Source organism: Seriola dumerili, unplaced genomic scaffold (genome assembly GCF_002260705.1).
Source record: "Seriola dumerili isolate Sdu_G_001 unplaced genomic scaffold, Sdu_1.0 BDQW01000138.1, whole genome shotgun sequence".
NCBI classification, from domain to species: domain Eukaryota; kingdom Metazoa; phylum Chordata; class Actinopteri; order Carangiformes; family Carangidae; genus Seriola; species Seriola dumerili.
Genome location: NW_019174393.1, coordinates 444,405 through 467,490, shown reverse-complemented (window position 1 = coordinate 467,490; position 23,086 = coordinate 444,405). Strand labels below are relative to the sequence as shown.

Here is a 23,086-nt window from a genome sequence, read left to right as displayed (position 1 = left end):
CCCTAAATTTCATAGTCTTAGTTCCTCCAGTTTGCAGCCAGCCGGTGCTGATTTCTTTGGTTGTTTCATAGTTAGCTTTAAGGTTAGAATCTTTAAGGTGCTAGAAGCTTGTTGATGTAACTTAACAGTTAGTTTAAGCAAATGCATTTGTGCCGTCCACTCGAAATCAGTTTGATGAAGCAGTTTATCCTGCAGCAGTGAAAGCAGGGTTATTCAAAAATGAGTGATGTAATGTGATAGCTTCCTCTATTCTTTCTCCACTCCCTCAAAAGTCAGCACTGTCACGATGGTTTGCAGTTGGTCAGCGAAACAACTTTGCATGTCAGAGATCGAATTTGAGCTCGGTACTTGGCTGCGATTCGCCTTAACAAGAGAACCAACAAATCCACTGATATGAGCAGATTCTGGTCCAAACCTTTGGTGCTCGAAATGCTGTTTGAACTGAGCCCAAAGAGTGGAGATGCCACGGTTTTCCCTGATGGACTTTATGTTTGATTACGTTTGATATTTGTTTTGGACTTTATTTCATGTTTTATTTTGAAGTCCATGTGTCTCATGTTAGTTTTACTTCCTGTCTTGAGTGTTCGGTCACTCTATGCCACTTGTCTTCGTCAGTCCGTCTGTTGTCAACCTGTTCAGATCCTGACGTACTGTAGTTTTGTCACCTTCAGTGTGGTTTTGAATTCTCTGCAGTTTCACCAGTTTCCAAAGTTTCCATTAGTTATTAATTTATTGTTATTAGTTCCTTTTTTCCCCACTTAAACCCTTTTGTGTTTTTTAACGTTTGGTTCAGTTATTCCTGCGTACCTGACAAGAGACAGAACGAGATGCCGCCTCTTCGCCCAAACACTCACTGCTCACGTACAAACGAGCGTTCAGCAGCTTCCTCAGTCCATCATCACCTCACTCTGAGGACACTTGAACATGAGCAGTACAGCAGTATCCACTCGTGGTCCGCCCACACAGGTGTTTCCTCCTACTTCACCTGATTAGACCTCCTCTCCTCTCAGGGCTGTGTGGGCGCGTGCAGACCCGACTGGACCGACACCTCCCTCACTGTCTGTGTGACGACCTTCACCTTGATGCCTTTCTGTAGTGCGGCGAGTTTGGTGACATTTCATTTAATTACCAACAAAATCCTTGACCATCTTCAAGCTGCAGCTTAGCGGGGATGAGTGAAAACACCTGTGAGGCTTTGCAGCGCCTCTAATGAGTGAAAGCGCTCTTCCTCAGTCACTGTTGTTTCATCGTCATCATCGCTGTGGTCACATGAGAGGTGGTTACGAGCTACCTGCATACCTCATAATACCCCATTTGTTGTACATGTGGTCCTTGTCACGTCACCATGGCGACAGGTCCAGCATCCCGAAACAACAGCTGGCAGTGAATCCGTAGTTGCTTAGCAACGGCTTTCATCTGATAAACTGTATACGCTCTTAAATGGATTAAAACCTGTACCTTTCGAAGAGCAGTGCGTCGCTGATTGAGCTAAACAGCAGAGGGCGCTGTTCACAGTGACAGCAGCTGACGTTGTGTTCAGCTCTCTACCGGCGGCGAGGCCTTAACTTCTTCACGTTAAAATCAGCACAGCGGAGACGGGGGAGTGACGATGATCATAACCCTCTTACTCCCTGAATTTACACAGCTGGGGTCAGAGCCAACAGGTGGATGCTGGGATGGAGGCGGGGCTCCTGAAATGACGGAACATCCACAGCAACGAGTGTTTGCAGCAGTTTCTCTTCTGTAGTTTGTGGCGTGTTGGGTAGAGCTCTGCGGCCTGACGACTCGTGCATCTCATTAAAAGTTGTGTTTGACCTCAGTCTTACTCGTGTGTGTCTGGTTAAGGTGTGACAGACGTGTCGACTGCGTTCCTTCCTCTTTAAACCGCAGCTGTTATCCACGTCGGATCGTGGTTGGACGGGTCATTCCACAGTTCATCAATATGTTTCCTCTTCTTCCTACCTCCAGGTGGACCGGGTGTCCGTTACGGCAGAGGGTGGCGCCGGTGGTCGTCCTGTCAACCGACCCGGGGGCGGAGCCATGCGCGTCCACCGTCACTTCTCCTTCCCGGCCAATCAGATGTACGTGGTGGTGCTGCACCGCGAGCTGAAGCCGATGAGGGTTTACCGGCTGAACGTGAGCTTTGACGCCGCCATCGAGGACGAGCTGCTGGGCTTCTTCAGGAGCTCCTACACCCTGCAGAGAGAGAGACGGTACGCACGCTGAAACACACACACATACACTCACTGGAACACACACACACATACACACACACACACTGAAACACACACACATACACTCACTGGAACATACACACACACACACACTGAAACACACACACTCTAGAGCACAAACAGCCTGAAACACACTCGTTTTTCCTGCAGCAGCAGGTGGTTTGAGCAGAAAAGGTCAGAGCTTCACATCCACGACATTGATTAACTCTCACACACACCGCTCACTGTGTGTGTGTGTGTGTGTGTGTGTGTGTGTGTGTGTGTGTCTGTTTGTGTTTGTTTCCAAAGTCTCAAATCACGCACACACCACTCACTCCCTCCTTATGAATTTCCCATAAGCCTCTGGTGCAGAATTGTTTCCACATCAAATTTCTTCCCCACGGTGCTGATGGGAAACAGACTGTGTGCTGATACATTTATTATTTCATGCATGTGCTTGTGTCTGCGTGTGCGTGTGTGTGTGTGTGTGTGTGTGTGTGTGTGTGTGTGTGTGTGTACTACCACAGCATCAGAACATTTTTATCAATGTCTCATCCACTTATAGCAGAAAGGCAAAGTTAATGAATGAAATCAGCTGATGCTCACTCGTGATCAGATGGAGGAGTAAAGCTATGACCATATAAGGACTGAAGCTTTTATTTTGAAGTTTAACTGAACTTTCATTGAACACACACTAATGTCTCTGTGTTAAATGGGTGTTCACTAGTTTCTGGTTACATTCTATATTGTGTTCCTGTGGCTTTTCCACAATAAAAGCCACAGGATGTTTCACATCATTTAATTTCAGTTGAATCCTCAGCAGTAGTGGCAAAGGTTGAGTTAGCATTAGCAATAACTTTCATAAAAATCAGAACTCTAAGACATGAAAAACACGACACAGCTGACAGTGGCTGCCATACCATAATATGAAGACACCATAAATCCGAATACTGAATTATTGCCATGTTGGAACTCCTCTATAAGTCTGTAATAGTTTCAGTTTTAAATCCATGATGAATGAATCAATCAAACTTTATTTGTACAGCACTTTTCATACAAGGTAGTGCAGTTCAAAATGCTCCACAGACTGATGAGCTAAAATGAAAAGGACAAAAACTAAGTAAGAAAGCTGAAAATGAGATACAATAAAATAATCAGTGAAATAAATGACAATATCATCAACAAAAATAATGACGTTTACTCATTAAAAAATTAATTAAACGGAATACTACTGAAGAAATTATTAACCTAACGCTCAAGTATCATTCTACTGTGTAATATTTAGAGAACTGGACCTAATGCAAGTACTTTTAATTCTTTAACTGGCATGTGATGTGTTAGTGACATTAACAGATTAATTGTATAACACTGTATAAGAATATTTTCAAAAGGAAGCCAGATGTCCGTGTTTAGTTCAGACCCAAAAGTTCACGACGAAGAGTTTCATTTTCCAAATAAACGAATCGGTGAAAACAAAACAAATCACAAACTTGGAACCAGAAAACACCTGGAGTTTTAACTGGAGACCATAATCAACACTAATTATCTGACGACTGACTGACCAAAGTTTCAACACTAAATTAAAGGGTTCCTCCAGATTTGATAATGAGTTGTGTTACTGTAGCTCATAAGATGCTCTAAAAAACCTTCGTCCAAACTGATGTCGTCAAACTGTAGAGTCAGAGAGCGATGACGCTGATGGATCGATGGACAGAACAGGACAGTGGCTGCAGTTTGTACCGTTCGGAGAGTCAACTGCACAGAGGAGAGAGGTCACGACTGATAACAACAAAAAACAAGAAGAAACTAGATGGAATTTAAATGATAATATAAAGAGAAGTCTGCAGTTCATTGTCACAGCTAGGAAATTAAAATCTGTGTATGCATTTTTTGGACTTTTATTGTGAAACGGAAAGTTTGGATTCTTTTGAATGTACATTCCTACATGACGTCAGGCTCTTGTGTTTGACTCTTTTAAAACAACAAATTTGTGCAACAGCTTGACCAAGATGAGGTTGTGATCTGCTGCTGAACACGATGTGATTATTTTCGCCCTCTGACGCTTCATTTAACACCGACTCTGATGCTGCTGGACAAAAACAACTGGGGAGAACTTGAAGATGAACCCAGGCATGCTGTTTATGATACATAAACAGAGACAGTGATAGCTCATTTAATTGACTCCATGTTTCCTTTGCTACCATTAGCATATCATTTTGCATCACAGATTTCTTCATGGGCTTCCACAGATTCACATTAGTGAATCTTCTAGAGTCTGACACATATATAATGTTCTGGCAGCAGCTGTTGTCGATGTGAACTAATGTTTACTAGTTAGTTAACTAATGTAATGTGTGGCTTGAACATTAAGACATGACACTTTAAACACATGTTGAGCTGAGACTTGCCATCGGTGCTTCCATATTCACTGGTAGCTGCTGCTGTTGGGATCAATACCGGATCAATACAACAGCTGATGAACCGGCAGAGCTCGATCACAATACGACAACCTGTTTAATGCAGCAGCTGACGGAGAGCGGCCCACTGTCCACTTTGTGAGCAAACTTTATTTCTTAAAGGTCGAAACATGGATCATACAATTAGTGTGAACTGGGTTGTTGCATGTGAACACGTGCACTGCAAATGATTGGTGGAGCTGTTGGAGCAATGAGGCGTGTGTGAAATAAATAAATATGACTGTGTCCGTTTCCTCAGCTGAATATTAGATGATTTGTAAAATTCAGACACGTAGCGAGAAAAAACATGTATATATGACTAACACCCTTTAAAGGTGCCAGTCTGGGTTCATGAATATGTTAATGTGATGACTAACCAGCCAAGCAAACAGACACATAGTAAAAACACAGCTGATTATTTAGAGGAAAAAAAAAAAAGATAATTTTATTCAGAAGGAAAAAATAATTTTATTCTGAAGGAAGCTTCAAAATGTCAGATTCACACAGCGTAGGTGTTCAGGGACGTCTACTGTCCAGATTACACACTGCTGAGGTGTGTGTGTGTGTTTTTGTGTGCAAAGCTTCCTGTTAGCTTAAGGATTGACTTGATGCAGTGGTGCAGCTAATGCTAACACACACACACACTCACAAACACACACATTCTCTCTCTCCCTCCACTGTGAGATTTGCTTAATATCCAGAGTTACCATAAACCCCAGGCTGGGCTTAAACGCTTAAATGCTGGGGGGGGGGGGATTAATTAGTGCTCACACACGCACATACACGCACACACACACAGTATCACTGTTTAAGCTCAGTATTAATCTCTATGCAAATTATATAAAGGCGAGTTTAATGTTGACGCTGCTGTTGTCTCCCATTAAAACCAGTTCAGTTCCAGTCTCTGCTGCAGCGACTCCACTGACCTACTCACATGACACATGTCATCACGTCAGGATAAAAACAGATGCATCAATACTCAGCTAATGTATAGGAGAGGCAGTTAGTGTCAGACTCACTCAATGTTAAAGAATTAAAGCTCCTCCAGTGTAAAGGTCTGTGTCCATGTGTAGTGTGATTATAGATCAGCTCTAGCTTCTATATTAATACTGTGAAAGTATCAAAGCCTCAGTCCACAGAGAAATGCACACAGCCTGTATTCAGAAACTGAGCCTTAAAACCAGCCGTCAGGACTTCTGGAACTTTGTGATGTCACAACAAAGCAGTCACCAAGCCCCGCCCACCTGGACCCACCATCCAAACCTTGCAGGATTTGGTTTCTCTGAGTGTTTTTACCTAAAATCTGCTATATTTTTATTGGATCACTCAGAAAACAGTCAGCCAATCAGAAGAGAGGCTCAGAGCCTTAGTTAACCAACTGAATATCTTGAATGTGGCTCCGACACTGACGATGAATCGGTGATGAAAATAGGCGTTAGTTGAAACTACAAACATGATACTTTGAATAACTTTGCCATTTGTTCAGTTCAGTATAAAAACTTCAACGATCACATTACTGTGATGTTCAGGCGACTTCACTCGGGTCGTGGATTCTGATGAAGTTCAGTGTGTTGCTTGTCAGGACAGTAGAAGCTCTGTTTACAAGGCTAATCGCTCGCTAATGTCACAGCATAGGTGAAACTGATAAAATCATTTCTTGTAGGGGATTTAATTACAGCTGCACCAGCTACTAACAGGCCTCAACATTAATCTGAAAGCACTGGTTGCCAGTCAGCAAGAAAGGGACTTAATGATTGTAGGCAGTGAACAAGCATGAAAACTTGCAAAGAGGCAGGAGCACATTTGACAGTTGCAGCACAGACTTTTCTTCCATAAGCTGACGTTTTGGCACCAGCGCGGCTTCTTCAGAGCTTAGAGACTAAAACAAATCACATCATATAAAAAGCTTTCACTGCTGCAGTGAATAAAATCTTGCAGAATTCTGTAGACACCCTGTAGCAGCACGGTTTATTCTTCAACCCGACATTTATAATCAACAGTGTGATGTAGAGAAGACGACAAAGCAAAGAAGAAGGTCAACTAACTGAAGGACAAGTATGGCTTTCAGTACAAAGAGCATAACCCAGTCTGGCTGCAGGTATAGAAAAGTATTGTGTAAAGTGAAAATTCACAAGATATTGTCAACATAAACGTCCAGTCCATTGAAGAGAAGATGATTCACTCTTTGAGCGTTTATTTATTGATCTTCCTTTTGTACAGATTTGTTATTTTTTATTTTCAATTCATTTGTTTGCTGCACGATTATCGTGGCCAAAAGAATTCATGATAACGATATTATTACGATATCTATGAGAAAATTTGAAAATAATAATAATAAGAACAATAAGAATAATTAACTTGGTTTATTGTTAAGGGGCGGAGTCAGGCACTGCCAAGATGGCGACAGTGGAGCAGCTCACTCTGAGCTTCAGAACCCCACAACTTGTTGTAACGTTAGTAAAAACTCTGAAGTAAGAAAAAACAAAAGACGGACGCGGTCAACTATTCTTCAGCAAAGAACTCAAGTTTTATCTGTCAACAGCAGCGCTAGCTAACGTTAGCCTTAAGGGTTAGGTTGTTTGCCGTTTCTTGGCAACACTGTCAGCTGGTCTGATTTTAACTCTGACATATCAAACATGTTTGAGATTATCGGGGTGGTCCTTGTGAGGGGTTTTAAGACTGGATCTGTGAACCCATCATTAGCAGATAATCTTGGCTGAACATCAGAACCGACCAAGGTCCAGGTCCAGATTTCGGGATGGGTGAATCGGGGGGTCTGAGCCGGGCTTAATCCAGTTTTCCAAACCAGCTCCATCCAGTATGTTTGATTTAAATAATCATCTCTTTACTTTAAAGATCGTTGCCCTCGACGGCGGCCTGGTCCTTGCGGTGTCTGTGTGTTAACATGTTCCAGCTGCGGGATCCGTTCTTTCTTTTGATGCAAACCAAGAAACCCCTCCAAAAAAAAAAAAAAACCAAATCCCTTTCAGATCCTGTGAGGAACTTTTTCATTAGACTGAAGCCGCTTTTGCAGAGATGCCTCTCTTTAACGAGGTGAGGAATTACAGTTAACGAGGGGCAGTAAGGCAGCAAACGAGGCCGGGCTTGATGAGAACAGAGACGTCGGAACGTTAACGAGAGAGACAGATGGTTAACGAAGGCTAGGTGAGAGTCTACATTTTAATGGAGGGTAGAGAGGAGCTGATTGGCAGCTTCTCTCCGGCTCCCAGCTCCTCTCCCGCTCGCTCTCATTCTGAGTAATCTAGTGCTGAGATGAGATGCTTCAGATCAATACTGCGCTCACCCACTCTGCTGCGTATGTCAGAGGGTAACCTATCTAACATGGCAGTCAACTGAAGCAACTTAATAAATTCATTTGCTCTCTGAGCCTTTAACTGACTCTCTCACCTCAACCCAAACCGTTTTAGCCACTCCGTCAGCGACCGTCGAGTTCATTTCAGAGTGACGTATCGCTACAGCTGTTGGACTGAAGATGGAGGATGAACTGTATTAACTTTTCATCTAAGACCAAACTTCAAAGCAGAAGAAGAAAAACAATCAGGTTATCTTATATCCAAATGGTGACTTTAAAAACCAGTGTGTTTTAGTCTTTGGTTTCAGGGTCGTCGTCAATATAATTATCACTCTGATCATTGATTATTGCTGTTTGTTTGATAGGATATGTAAATCTTCAGACTTGGTAAACCAGCAGACACTACACACCAAACTACAAACTACTACCAACAAAAACAAAATCCTGTAATTCTTTAGTATCTAAAAAAATTAGAGAAATATCGTCATCGTTATGACGAACAGGATGTTTTATCACGTTGGTGGAAACTGGCGTCTCTGAGTCGCAGTTCTTTTGCTACTAAAACCTCCACTTTGTTCATCAGCTGTTTGGTCCTGAGCAGGTAGCTTGTTTTTCTATTGATGGAAATTGACATCGACACCACCATTCTATATGGAGCTCAATGTTCTGATTACACTTGCTTTAAAAGCTTTAAAAGCCCAAACAGAATGAAAGTGCTCCATATAAACATGCCAATCAAAACAAAAAGGGCAAAATTGATTTAAATTTCAGTCGGTTTCAGAGGGAAGGTTTGTTAGTTACTACAAGTGACAGCTTTTACATCACAGTCATGTGATGTCATGTTTACATTCAGTGGAGTGATTTTAATTTACTCTCTAACTTCATCCGGACCTCACCGAATGTCCACCACTTCTCCTTCCCTCATCTCCTCTTACCTCCTACATCCTTGCCTCCTCCTCCCTCGCTGCCTGAATAAAAGAGCAGAATTGAAATCTGATCAAACCCCCCCCCCCCCTTCCCCCCACCATCTCCTCCATCAGTGGCATATTTTATACTGAAGTTGATGAATCAGCCTCTTCACCAGCTTCCTGTGTAAAACTATAGCCGCAGCAACACACACACACACACACACACACACACACACACACACACACACACACACACACTGCTGTCGTTTCAATGTGAAAGCGGGGAATTGCAATTTGAGACTTTGCTTAAAGAGATCAGTGTGTCCAGCATGATGTGATGTGTGTGTATAAGGCAGTTGCACACACACACATATATACACACACACACACACACACACACACACACACACACACACACACACACACACACACACACACACGCAGAAAAGCACCTGACTCAACAGTTTCCCCCTTTCAGTCACATCTCTGCATCTGAATGAGGTGTGTGTTTCTCTTTGTGTGTGTGTGTGTGTGTGTGTGTGTCTCTGGCGGTTCACTCACATGCCTGTACTCTTCTTCTGTGGTTCTCCAGAAAAGATAATGGCAAACATTACACCAGGAAATGATGTCATTTCCATTTCTCTTCTGGTGCTCAGGAGACGAAGGAAAGTGTTGCTGCATGAATTCATGAGTGTGTGTGTGTGTGTGTGTGTGTGTGTGTGTGTTTACGTGTTTGTCCGTGTGTTTGTATGTTGTGGTTGTCCGGGGCGATGCTGTTGGCTTATTTGTCAATCAGCATTACTGTGACAACAAGCGTTACCTTGGCAGCGGCAACTGTTGACAACCTGCAGGATGTAACGTTGTGTGTTTTTGTGTGTGTGTGTGTGTGTGTGTGTGTGTGTGTGTGTGTGTTACAGACTCATCCTCCCCTCTAATAGATTCTCTCTTTATCTCTTCCCTCTCAGGCTTTCTCCATTATTCTCTCTCTCTGTCTATGTCTGCCTCGTTCGCCCTCTGTTTATTATTCACATTTCTCCCTCCCTCCATTCTTCACCTCCTCCCCCCTCCTCCCCCCTCCTCCCTCCACACCTGGTTTCAGTTTCTTTCTCCTCTTCACTCTCTCTCTCCTCTCTGCCTCTGTCGTCCACCTCTTTCTCTTTTCAATCCCTTTTTAATATTCCTCCTCTACTTTTCCCTTTTTCTTCTCCTTCAAGTCTCTCTCCTCTTTACCTTTTATCCCTCCTTACTCCTCTTTCTCACCTTTCTCCTGCTCTTCATCTTCTCCCCTTTTCTCCTCTCAACCTGATATTTTTCTTGCTTCCTCCTCCCGCTTCCTTCTTTCCTTTTCACCCTCGCTCTGTCTCCAGTTTTCTTTCTGCTCATCCTCCTCTCCCTCCTTTTTCCTCCTCCTCTTTTCCACTCTTTCTCACCGTACCTCATCTTCTTTCTTCACTCTGTCTTCAGCCTTTTCCTCCTTCTACTCCTCTTCCTCTTCCTCTTCCTGTCCTATCAGTATCTTATTGTCGACCTCTTCCCGCTCTCTGTCTCTCTCTCTGTGCCTCCTTTCTTCCTCATGTCATTCTCATTCTGATCACTTGTTTTCCTCCTCCTCCTCTTCCTCCCAGCTCTCACTGTTTCTCCTCCATCGTCATCTCTCCAACACTTCGTTTCAGTTTCTTTCTTCATCTTACCGCCTTTATTCCTCTCCTCTTCATTCTTCCCTTTTCTTTTTTCACCCTACTCCTCTTCAGCTTGTCCTCCTCTTTTTATCCTCTGTCTTTACCTACAACTCTTTCTCCTCTAACTTTCATCCCTTTCTCATTTTCTTCCTCCTTTTTCCTCCCCTTTCTCCTCCTTTTTCCTTTCATCATCCTCTTCTTCTTTTCCTCCTTCTCTATCTTTCTCCCTTCTCTTTTTCGTACTTCATTTAATTTCCTTCCACTGTTGTTTCCTCTCTTCTTTAGCCGCTTCCTCATTTCCTCCTCCTCTCCTCCTCTCCTCCTCTCCTCATCCCTCTCTTTCATCTCTCCCTCCACAAACACCCTCAGTAAAATGCACAAGTGCGATAACCAAAGTTTCCAGAGGGATTATTTCCTGGAGTTTTAACTTCTCCCTGTCAGGTGACTGACAGCGGGACGTAACAAAGCTCTGATATGAAAACATTTAGCTCGGCTTAGAGAAATCAGGAGGAAACAGAAAGTTTCCTTGTGTATATTGTGGAATTTCTCTCTCTGTGGAAACCGAACAAGAAAAACTTGAAGCAGTAAAAACATCTTCCTGTAAAAAAAAAAGAAAACTTCTGCCAGCGAACCTGTCAGCTCCGACGTCAGAGGATTATCCTTTAACCCCCTGAACTCTGATTCCACCTTAAATTTCTCCTTTGATAGGTTCGCAAGGTTCAAAGACTAAAACAAAATCCAGCTTTACACGACAGCATCACATACTCCGGGTGGATTTACTCCAAACCGCGAGTCAGGTGTGTTGAATCTTCAGCTTTTGAAACCCGAGCCGGAGAGCAGGCGAGCGCGAGGCCGAACGTGAATAAGAAGACGATGGAAGTGAATTATGGGTCACTTCATGTATAATTTAATGCAACAGCAATTCTGCCTAACTAACCTCGCTTAACGACATCAGTGGGATCCTGGGCCAAATGTAGAGCAAATTGAGGTTAGGCGGTAATGTGATATACGGTGTGAAACCATACAGATTCGTCCGCTGGTGGAAATGAAACCTCTTACTGTCAGGCAGTCGTCTCTTTCACGTCTCTGCTTGTGTTACACGATTGTGGACAATGTTACAAATCAGTGAACGGAGCTGATTTATGCCTTTTTATGAAAGAATTACCTCAATTCTTCAGGTCTCGTTCACAATGAAGGTAAATCTGTTTCTGTTATGTTGGGTCATTTACTGCATGAAGTAGTATGAAAACTGCTTAAAGTGAGCGGTTGCCAGAAAGGCAGCTGTGGATGTGAGCAAGTCTTTCTAAGGACCCTGAATGGGTATTGAAGTTTGTTCATGAACGATTTTTCACTTCCCCTAATACAAAATGTTCCTATTTCTTTATATTTTCATTTAAAAACTCAAATACAACAAGTGGGTACTTACGCTGCTTGTCAAAAACAGCTTTTTAGTGAATTTTCAGCAGCTGAAGTCCAGTGATAACCTTGAATCATACAAAAGTATGTGGTAAACTTCCCAAGGTTAAAAATAAAAATAAAATAAAAGTGTATGTCACCAAAAACTGAAAAATCATGTCCTTGAAAGTTAATGCAACAGTCCAACACTCACTAAAGACAATCCTGTTTGTGACATTCATGGACAGGATCTCAAGGCGCAGATGAGGGTAGGAGAGTAGGTTTTGGGAACTTTAAGAATCACATCTCTGCTTTTTGGTGGACGATGTGGTTTTTTTGTTCGCTTCATCAGAACTTGACCTCCAGTGCGCACTTGGGCGGTTTGGAGCCATTGTTCTCGGTGGATAGCTCCCTCCCTTCAAGTATCTCAGGGCATCTTTGGTCATGAGCTCTGGATCTTGGCTGAAACAATGAGATTGTGGATACAAGCGGCTGAATTGGGTTTCCTCCGTAGGGAGGCCGGGCTCAGCCTTAGGGTGACACGCTCAGAGTTGCTGCTCCTTCATGTTGAAAAGAGCCGATAGAGGTGGTTGCAGTGAGGCACGTTCAACTGGGAGAAGACCCCGGGGTAGACCCCCCCCACCCGAACTCGCTGGGGATCGCCTCAGGGACCCCCCAGGGGGAGCTGGAAAACGTTGCTGGAGAGAAGGATGTCTGGACTGCCCCAGACAAAACCCTCTGTCTGTACAAAAGGCAGTGTTGAAACAAACTGTGTTACTGCGCCCTCTGATGCATCATTAGAACAATACTATACCGCAGGAAGAAGAAATACTGTATATTGCTGTCAGGATGGTGAGAAAAAGACAAGTAGCACAGGGAGAAAGACTGGTTGGTCAGAGGTTCATCCGTCAGCGAGATAATGAGCCGAAACATTAGACGAAGAAAACCGGGCGGAGGCTTCACATGATGGAAGACCAGCACAGTCTCCAGACTTAAACCCGGACGGAACTAGACAGAAGGTTAAAGTACCAATCCTTAGTACCGAACTGCATAATCCTTTCTTGGAAATATCCTAGTAGACAATTGCACAAGTCTCTTTATACTTTTTTTAGTTTTTATTGTACAGCTCTTTGTAACTCTTGTCTCGAAAGCCGTATATAAATGAATAACCTCTCCTCCAAATGGAAAAACAGTTGTGTGTCACCGTCTCTCGAAACTGTGTTGCTGTGTTGTTTTTAACAGAGCATCAAAACAAAAGAGAAAAAACTTGAAACTTCACTCCTGAAAACAGAAACCCGATCCGAAAGGAATCCAAGAACAGTCAGGTCCAATCTGCAAGTTATTTAGATCAAAGCGAAGCTGACGAAAACGGAGAGCGAGCGCGAACACTTCACAGTTCTCACTCTCCCTTCAGTCTTTCAGTCGGCTTTGATCCACGCAGGTATTAGACAAATTGACACGAATTGACACACCCAAGACCTGGAAGGGAGGAGAGGTTAGAGAAGGAGGAAGAAGAAGGCAGAGGATGGTAGAAATAGAGGAGGAAAGAAGAATTGGAGCATGAGATAAAAGGAAAAAAAGAAAAAGGAGAGACAAACATGGGAAGAGGGAGGGGATGTGTGAAGAAGGAGGATGACAAGACCCTGGAAAAGGGACCCAGTCTCGACCTAATTGGCTGCGCCTTGGTTACTTTGAACTGAATGGACCCATGAGGATCTCTAATTTACTGTGAAACTATAACCTTTAAAAGAGGAAATAGCACAGTCTTCTTACAAATGAAAAGTGAACCCGTGAGCAATAAAACAGCAGCAGCCTTTGCTCAGTTCACTACACTCAGGGGTGTGGTGTGACCAGTTGTTTATGATGACTGATATCTACAAAACTTTAGATGGATACTGTTGTATAACTGACGACACTGAGTCAGTTCAGTGGTTTTAACTTTCTGGAAGATACACCTGAACGACATTTTATCATTTACCATCATCCTGTAGTTGCTGTTTTCATTTCATTTTGTGGTTTGTGGTTATTAAAATGAATTGAACTGATTTAGATTTTTTTAAATTGGACATTTTGTAAGATGAAGAAGATCCGTATTGACCACTTCCAAAAAAAAAAAAGCCCACATGAAGTCTGTAGTTTCGTTTAGTTCTGTGTTAGCTGCCATCAAATTTTAACAAAGCTGTGTCCGAATTATTCACAATGTAAAACCCTTAGTGTTGTCTGAATGACTGTTTAGTTGACTCAGATGACAATGACACAATGCACTTAATGAAAGTTAACTGCCATCGTTGCATTTTACTATTCTTTTTTAGCTCTTGAAACTTGCTGCTAGTATAAGATATCGTTAAGTCTGTGACGTTATGTTTATCAGGCTTGTGTAATGTAATTGTTCTTTCACTAAACAGTGAATCAAGTGTGCAGAAGGTGGAGAGATTATAGTTTTACCCTCAGTTTAAAGAAACTTCCGGGAAATCAGCTGTGGTTTATGTAATGACGCAGATTTTGAGTGGAAACGAAAAGGTCAAAACCGGACGTTGGCTTTGTGATTGTTGTGTTTGTGACATTTGGCAGACATTGGGTTTTGCTGAAGATTAGGACGTCAGTGTTTTCGTCAGTGTTCTCCTTCACTTTGATCTGATAATAAATTTATTCACTTATGTCTCCTCTACAGTTACCTGGCAGTGACTCAGTTCAGTCCCATCCACGCCCGGAAGGCCTTCCCCTGCTTCGACGAGCCCGTCTACAAGGCCACGTTCTCCCTCACCCTCCGCCACGACCCGCAGTACACCTCGCTCTCCAACATGCCCGTCGAGAGCAGCTCGCTGTCGGACGAGGACGGCTGGGTGACCAATCGCTTCGCCCGAACGCCTCGCATGTCCACGTACTACCTGGCCTGGGCCGTCTGCAACTTCACCTACAGAGAGACGCAGACCGACAGCGGCGTGACGGTCAGTCCCTGCACACACCGAACACACGAAATGAAACCCAGAGCGCTGCTGTGGTTCTGGTTTCGGAGGGTTCTTCGATGCAGATTTAGCCTCTTCTGAAGAGTGTGTGCCTCTCAGAATATTTTCTATTTTTGAACAGCACAACTCAGACAAGTGCAGTCAAAACACAGGAAGAAAGAATAAGATGCAATTAACACGTTGATACAAGATAAAACACCTGAAGAAAAAAATGGCTAAACTTAGCAAGCAACAACATCGCAGAGGTATTTTTCTGACTCTTCTGTCATGACCCCAACTTAATTATCCTTTGTGCTTTGGTGCTTTATTTATTTTTTTAAAAGTCTTCTCCTCTGAAGTGATTTTAACGATCTCATTATGTGCCCAGTACCAAACGTTGTTGGCATTCTTCTTTTCTTCTCTTCGTCACTTCTGCTCTTTTGTCTTCTGGTTTGTCTCGAGGCTGCGAGGAAAGACTCCGTGATGAAATACAGAAGCGTGTCACCTCGACATAATGACACACTGAAGCCCCGATCACCTCTAAACTGTATTTAATATCATTAAATCCTTATCTCTGGGGTTAAAACACTAAATATGAGCAGCAGGAGTTGCTATCTTCAGATAATAATCGGCATAATGAAGTTTTGATTAGGGAATAACGGCTTCATTTCCCCAGATAACCACAGAAAAGAGGTCAGTACAGTGAGTAACAGGCTTAAAGAGGAAATCAGTGGATCGCATAGTTTTCCCTCAAGGAATTGGTTAGAAGAGTTGCTAAGTTCTCCTCCCCTGATTTATATCCAATACACTACCACCAAGAAGTGGGGAAAAAAAGGAGCTAGAAGAACTTCCAGCTTCTGCTGCTTCAAGTGGAAGAAATAGAAATGCAAACCTTAAGTGGGCGGCGCTCAGTTGATGACAGACAAACAGTCCTGAGGAAGGAGATTCATCATTGCGGTCAGTTTGCCGGTGAGCTGTTTAATGTCCTGTGCGACTGCAGAGAAGCTTTGACGAGTTCTGACTGATGTTGTCTGGATTATCTCAGTTTGGGTTTCGACTCTTCAGATTTATAACAAAAATAAAATAACCCGGGGGCAACTAGTTTGAAAGATTCACTACACTTAGGGTTTAACAAAAAAGATGCCATCCAGTTGCATCATGGGAAGCGTAGGTTTTCTACTTAAATATGCCTTAGGTGAGGGAGTTACTTAAGGGTGTCACACATAAATCTCTTAAAAGGTTTCCTTAGTTAAGGAAAAAAGTTTTTTTGCAGCAGTAAAATTCTACTGTTTCCATGGAGACCGTTGATTTGCTGCGATCAGCACCTTGTGATACCGGTTATCACTTCTGGGAAGCCAGTCACAATCATGAAGTGCGTCGCTATCTCGGCCTCCTGATCGCCATGAACTCAGTCGTGTTGCTGTGAAGACAGAGTCAGACACACCTTTAGTTTTTTTCCCCTTTCTTTGGTCGCTAAGGTCTTTTGTGCAGCGTTTTAACTGACTTTAAGTTACTCCTTAAGTATAAGACTAAGATAAGGAGAAAACCTTTACATCCTTGAGTGAACATTTCAAGGAAACCGTAACTCAGACTTTAAGGACAATCTTAACTTAAGGTGTTTTGTGCAACCAGCCCCGAGTAAAAGTCAGTCGAACTTGTCGTCTGTTGCCTCTGCTGATCCGTCTGTCACTTCCTGGTACAAGCACAATACGAAATCACAAGAGTACGTCTTTAAAGAGCTTAGTAAGATCATCATCTGCTGCCATGAGATAATGAGGTGATGAAGTCATGTAAGTCTGGAGAAGAACACAGTTCGTCATCTTGATAAAATGACAAGTTCAGGTTTTTATCACTGACGAAACCAACGCTTGATATCTCCAGATGCATCTTAACTAAACGGTTATATCAGGATAACTCGCTCAAAATACGACACACAAGCACAATTTCTCATCTAACTAATGGGTTATTGAACATCTCTAAAGTCTAAATCTACAGATAAGAGTTTATTATCTTTATCATGATGTAATGAAGTCAGATAGAAGCGTTTGTTATCTCAGGATAACATGGTAATTTAGATACGAACTCAAGATAACGGTCTGGTTTTTTGAGATAAGAGATAATTAACTTTCTTTGTACAGAGGTCGACGTGGTTTTTATTACTTCCCTTCCCTCCAGCTCAGTTTCTCACTTTCTTTTTTGGAGATACTTGCACTGTACCTTTTGCAAGTACAGTTCCCATAATGCCTTGGGGGATGTAAACATGAAATGTGTCGGCATGGATTGAGGGAGTTTTTTTTTTTTTTAGCTCATGTTTGTTTCATGTTGTGAAATTGGCAACATTAAAAGTTGCTGAATTATCTAACAGCAACTCCTGTTGGAAACATATTCATGGATGCACAGATGTTTAACACTGAATTACTCAGATGCTGAAGTAAACCGAAAAACGTGATGATGGCAAGTTCTGGAGCCATGAGGAGCCGTTATTTTTGCTATGATATTTAAGCAGATTTATGGATGTTTATGCATAATGGATGTAAGGGATAATGATATGCTCTGAAAGTGTAAGTCACACTGAATCTAAAAACCCGTGTTATCACATGTGTGTGCTCAGATCTGACTGAGTTATAACTGTAAAATAGGAGTGTGATTTTTGACTAATTGCAGCAGTTGAGTGCCAAGGGTTTTAGGGTGCTTTAATTGTCTCCATGAGTTTGTGTGAAAAACGCCGCTGCTGCTGCTGATAAATGATGAAACCTGAAACTATAATAACTAACTTTCAGTGGTTGGCTTGTGCACAATCCTGGGTAGGTGTGCCTTTTTTGGATTGATTGATTTAGGCTAATAATCTGGGGCCAGTTCCACAAAACACCTTAAGTTTTCTACTTAAGTAAGGTTTAATTTGTCCTTAGCTGAGGGAGTTATTCAGGGGTGATGCACAGAATCTCTTGAATTTGTTCACTAAGGTCTTTTGTGCAACAGTTTCACTGACTTTAAGTGATTCTTTTAGTATAAGACTAAGATAAGGAAAAAAATTTTAAGGATGAAACTTAAGGGTGTTTTGTGAAACTGTTTTTATTTTAAGGAAACCTCAACTCAGAGTTTAAGGAAAATGTTTAGGGTGTTTTGTTCAACCAGCCCCATTGTGACGGTTGCACAAACCACCTTAAATTTTCTACTTAAGTATTGGCATTTAAGGTTTAATTTCTCCTTGGCTGAAGGAGTTACTTAAGGGTGTTCTGCAGAATCTCTTAAAAGGTCTCTTAGTTAATGAAGAACTAAGGTAAGGAGAAAACCTTAAATACTTAACGGAACATTTTAAGGAAACTTTAAGGATGAAACTTAAGGTGTTTTTGCAACTGGTCCCGGTTATAAGCACTTGGGCCAGGTTTGGGTCAGTGTTGGCCCAAGAACCGGGCCGATGAACTCAGGCTGATTGTTTTTGCATCAGTCAAACCAGCAGGCGAGCCATGCGGTTCTATCCATTGTATTTCTATCCTTCAGTGTTTATCGTGTCTGTCTCGTCTGTTCTGTACGATTCTGCTTTGAAAGTCAAACCGTCCACTGCTGGATTCGACTGATTCCCCGTCATCCTTTAACAACAATAACATTTAAAGCAGGAATATGCACACGCACGCATCAGTGTTCTTATACAAGGACAAATACATGCACGACCTTGTTTCTTCTTCTCTTCCTCCTCCTCCTTCTTCTTCTTCCTCTTCTTCTCCTCCTCCGATCATCTCTCTATCAGTGTAATTACAGCTCATCCATCTCGTCTGCCAGAAACTCAAGGACAGCAATACAACACACACACACACACACACGTGCGCACACACACACACACACACACACACACACACACGCACACACACATATTCTGCCCGTGTCTCCTTATTACTGAAAGATAATTTTAGTGAAATGCTGTTTTAATGACAAATCATATGTGGGTCATTTATAACCATCACCAGCCTCTAACACTGTGTATCAGTGTGTGTGTGTGTGTGTGTGTGTGTATGTGTGTGTGTGTGTGTGTGTGAGAGAGTGTGTGTAGCGCAGTATTAGGGTGGAATCAGTCAGGCTTGTGAGTTTTAGTCCTTGTTATGAATAAATTAATCTCTTATTTTTATCCTTCCTGTTTTTTACTCAACAACAACAGAAGCTACCAGCTCCTTCATTTTACCTTCGTCTCAGAGTTAAATAAAAGAAAACAAAGGTGACACATGATGAGCCAGGTCCTGCTTCAGGTGGTTTAGACTCAACAGGTGTGAGCAAACATTTTCTGAATCCAGCATCCATGTTCTCTGTTGGGGTCTGCTTTGTTGGGAGACGATTAAATGCTCATTAACCAAAACTAAGCGCTGGATCACAGAAACGTGGGTCTCATAATTATTAGCAACATTAGCATCAAATAAGCTACAATAACAAAAGTATAAAAGTATCTTCCAACCTCACTTCAGTTATATGTTTTAGTCATAGTTATTTATACACTATATTCAGAGGTGTTTCTATTATTCTCCCCCAATGATTAGGACAAAATATTTAGGAACACGTCTCAATATATTGTTGAGCAACTCTTTTAATTATGACCTCAATAATAAACATATCGTTGAATTTACACAAGCTAATAGAGTTCACTGAGTGTATGTTAACCCTGTGATAGAACCACAGACTGTAAATAAAGATGGACGTCGCCTCTGTGGCGTTACCCACAGGTTTCTGAAGCTCAGAGTGAGCTGCTCCACCATCACCATCTTGGCAGTGTCTGACTCCGCCCCCTAACTAAACAGGTGTCATGAAGGAGGAAATTAGCTCTAGAGACCAAAACAGTTTTTGTACCAGGCTGTAAACATGTTTATTTCTGCTGTAAAGTTGGACATTTTAACATGGGAGTCTATGGGGACTGACTCACTGTTGGAGCCAGACTCTAGTGGCCATTAGAGGAACTGCAGATTTTGCTTCTTCAGTGTCAGCTTAATTTTTCTGCCTGGTAGGTTGCTGCTTGCATAGAACGACACAATGTCCAGTCTGTTGTTGAGAGATGCAGCTCGGGGGAAATGGGTACAGATAATGAATAAATGGATTTTCCAGGAAAAGCAGGAACTGCTCCCATTTCCCACAAACCAAGACGACTCAGACCTGATGCTCCCAATATATGAGATATTAAAGAATTACTTGGTAATTTATACTTTTACAATGTTACTCAGAGACATTAAGCTGCTTCTTAATGTTCTTCTTTGAGTCCTGCAGCATAAATTTATACTGCAGGTCAATATCATTACAATACTAAACAAGACTGATTTAAAGCTCCATATTTTCCTCTTTTCCTTTTCCTGTGTTTTATTTGTGTTGATCCATAAGAAGATATTTGTGGCTGAGGGCGGTGGCTGCTTTGTTGTGACATCACAAAGTTCCAGAAGTCCTGACGGCTGGTTTTAAGGCTCAGTTTCTGAATACAGGCTGTGTGCATTTCTCTGTGGACTGAGGCTTTGATACTTTCACAGTATTAATATAGAAGCTAGACCTGATCTATAATCACACTACACATGGACACAGACCTCTGCACTCTGATGGAGCTTTGCTCTCCTTCCTGTTCCACTCTGTCCTAATTTGTTATTTAACATGAGATAAATTCACATGGATCTGAAAAGTCTTGTGATTATTCTGAGGTCAGATACACATGGAGCCACACAGAGATCAGAAACAAAGAATTGCTCACTGGCAAATTAAATCTGCAGAATAATTAAAATCAACCACATTGCAAGTTGCAAGAAAACAAACAAAATCATCCTTAAAAACCTTTTATACATCATCATCATCATCATTGTCATCATCAGTGTTAAAGAGGGAACAATTAGCAGTTTGGTTGTAGAGCAACAAAGAAGAGCTGATATATTCGTTTCAGGATGAAGGGATGATCAGAACGAGAGCGGGCGTCTTTTCACTGCAGGGAACCGTGAAAAAGACATGAACACACTGAGTCACTCAGCAGTCACGGCCATGAAATACCTCGTTTCTGCTTTGATTAATGTTGAATGAGTGGATTTTTCCTCCGTAAACACATTGACGAGATACTGTTCATGCTGTTACATACCTGATAATTCATGAGGACTCTGTCACATTTGCTGCCAAACTTGGCCAGAGCAGCGTGAAAGGACAGATTCGAGATGAAGTGTGAGATTGTCCTGGTTGAATAACAGTTTTTAAAAACAGGATGTGGTTCTATTTGCAGACAAAAGGCATGAGGGGCATGGAAGAGATCCAGGAAGCAGCACATGCATATGTTCATATTTACAAACGGTTGCTGGATACGCTCTCTGTGTCTCTGTTACAGCATCGCTCTCATATTAAAATCCTTGTTTCAGCCTGAAGGCAGTGGAGACGCTGCTGTCTGTTTGCAGAGCAGCTTCCTGTGACAGAAACATTAATCCTCACATCCCTCCATCCTCCTCCTCCAAAAACCTCTGAAAGAAACAGCTTTATATGACAGAGGAGGGGAAAAAAAAAAAAACCACATCCCTCCATCCTCTTCATAACCGCTGAAACAGCTTCATCTGACAGAGACATTCATCCCTCCATCCTCTTCAGAACAGCTGAAAGAAAAGCAAAGCATCCGTTGGCATGCAGGAGTCGGAGCACGAATTTTAGTCTCTGTGTAAATGATGCAATTTACCGTGCACAAACCCGTCTGCTGTGTTTTATACTTCGAGATAACTTCAACCTGTGAGCGTGGAGAAGATTTGAGGACGAAAGTGTCATTTTCTTGATTTTTTTATTTATTTTTTTGCTGCATTAGCTGCCATGTTTGCTGCCTCAGCAAAAGTCAAGAGCTGCGTCTCAACTGAGAGGCCGCATCCTTCGAAGGCTGCGCTGAAGACTGATTGTGTCACAGTGGCGCGACAAGGCTCTCCCCTCCTTTCCTTCAAATGCGGCCAATAAATGCGTCTTTCATTTCCTGGACAACCTGTCCCAAGATTCATCAGGCGCCTGAGGATGAATAGGAAATCCTCCGAAGACCAGACCGTCTCATTTCGGTTCAGCTTTTGTCTCCGGAGGTCGTATTCTCTGGAAGATGTTGCCCCTTATTTCGGACACAGCTAGTATCTTGATGCTAATGTGTTGAGCTACGTGGTTGCTAAGGTGATGTAGGGTGTTACTGAAGTCAATGAATGTCACAATTTGTTGACTTACATTTGTAAAAACTCTTTACCACATAAAAACGAACCACCTTTTACTTGCATTAACTGTGTAACCTGCTGCTTGTGAGCTGCTGCATCCTGGTGCTCAACCCTTAAAGAAACACTTTTCCTTTTATGTGAAAAATCAGCAGATTTTTAAACATGATTTTCTTTGGCTGGTGAAGATATTTTTCACACGTATAATTCAGTTTTTTACTTGTCTAAACACGTTGACTCCTCGTTTATGAAGTGAAGCTTGTTACCAACCCTTGAGATGGTCGCTGTCGACACATTAAATTAAGTAGTGAGGGTGTTCAAGTTTCTGCGATAACAACCTTCTCATACTATTCCCCTTTTTAACTGTAGCAGTAATTGTGCCATTCTTAGACACACAGATAAGGTTATTAAATGTGCAAACTCTGAATAAATTCATTAGGCCATTCTGGAGACCGAGCAATGAGTCAGAAAATCTTAAGCTGGTGTAACAGCTGAGTTGGTGCTTAATAACTAATTAGGTAGGCATTAACACTTTAAACAGCTTTTATGATAATAAACAAAAATCAAATGCAATATGGAACAAAACAGAGTGTAAAGATGAGATAAAGGTCTGAGGATAAAGGAATAATTTCCATCCCTCTGATGATCTAAGCTGCACAAACACATCTTCAGTTAGTCTGGGACGCTTCCAGGCTTCATTGTCAACTCAAATTCCTCTTGGTCTCTCCGTCTTTCAAAGCGTCTTTTCTCTTCCTCCACCTCCTTCAAAAACAGCTGTTTGTCTTTCTGTCGTATTGTCTTTCTAATGCGTCTCTCTGTTAGAATCTCTGTTCCTATAATGAGCTGCTTTCCCTTCAGGGAGGATTAAAGTCTGATAGAATACAAACAAACAAACAAACAGTGTGTGATGACCCACTGCGCAGCCCCTGGTTCAATAAAACCCCCGTCTTTCAGCCATTTAGCTCGTTATTCCTTCATCGTGTGTAATTTCACCGACTGTCAGCGTCA

General features: G+C 42.2%; 1 protein-coding gene across 1 annotated transcript in view; it reads left to right on the top strand.

Annotated features, from left to right (window-relative positions):
- trhde (thyrotropin releasing hormone degrading enzyme) overlaps window positions 1–23,086 on the top strand; it is a 146,113-nt gene that overhangs the window by 2,653 nt on the left and 120,374 nt on the right. Inside the window, exons 2-3 of the mRNA XM_022749080.1 lie at window positions 1,969–2,213; window positions 14,636–14,912. Of these exons, the coding sequence (XP_022604801.1) occupies window positions 1,969–2,213; window positions 14,636–14,912 (522 nt within the window). The remainder of the gene's footprint in view (window positions 1–1,968; window positions 2,214–14,635; window positions 14,913–23,086) is intronic.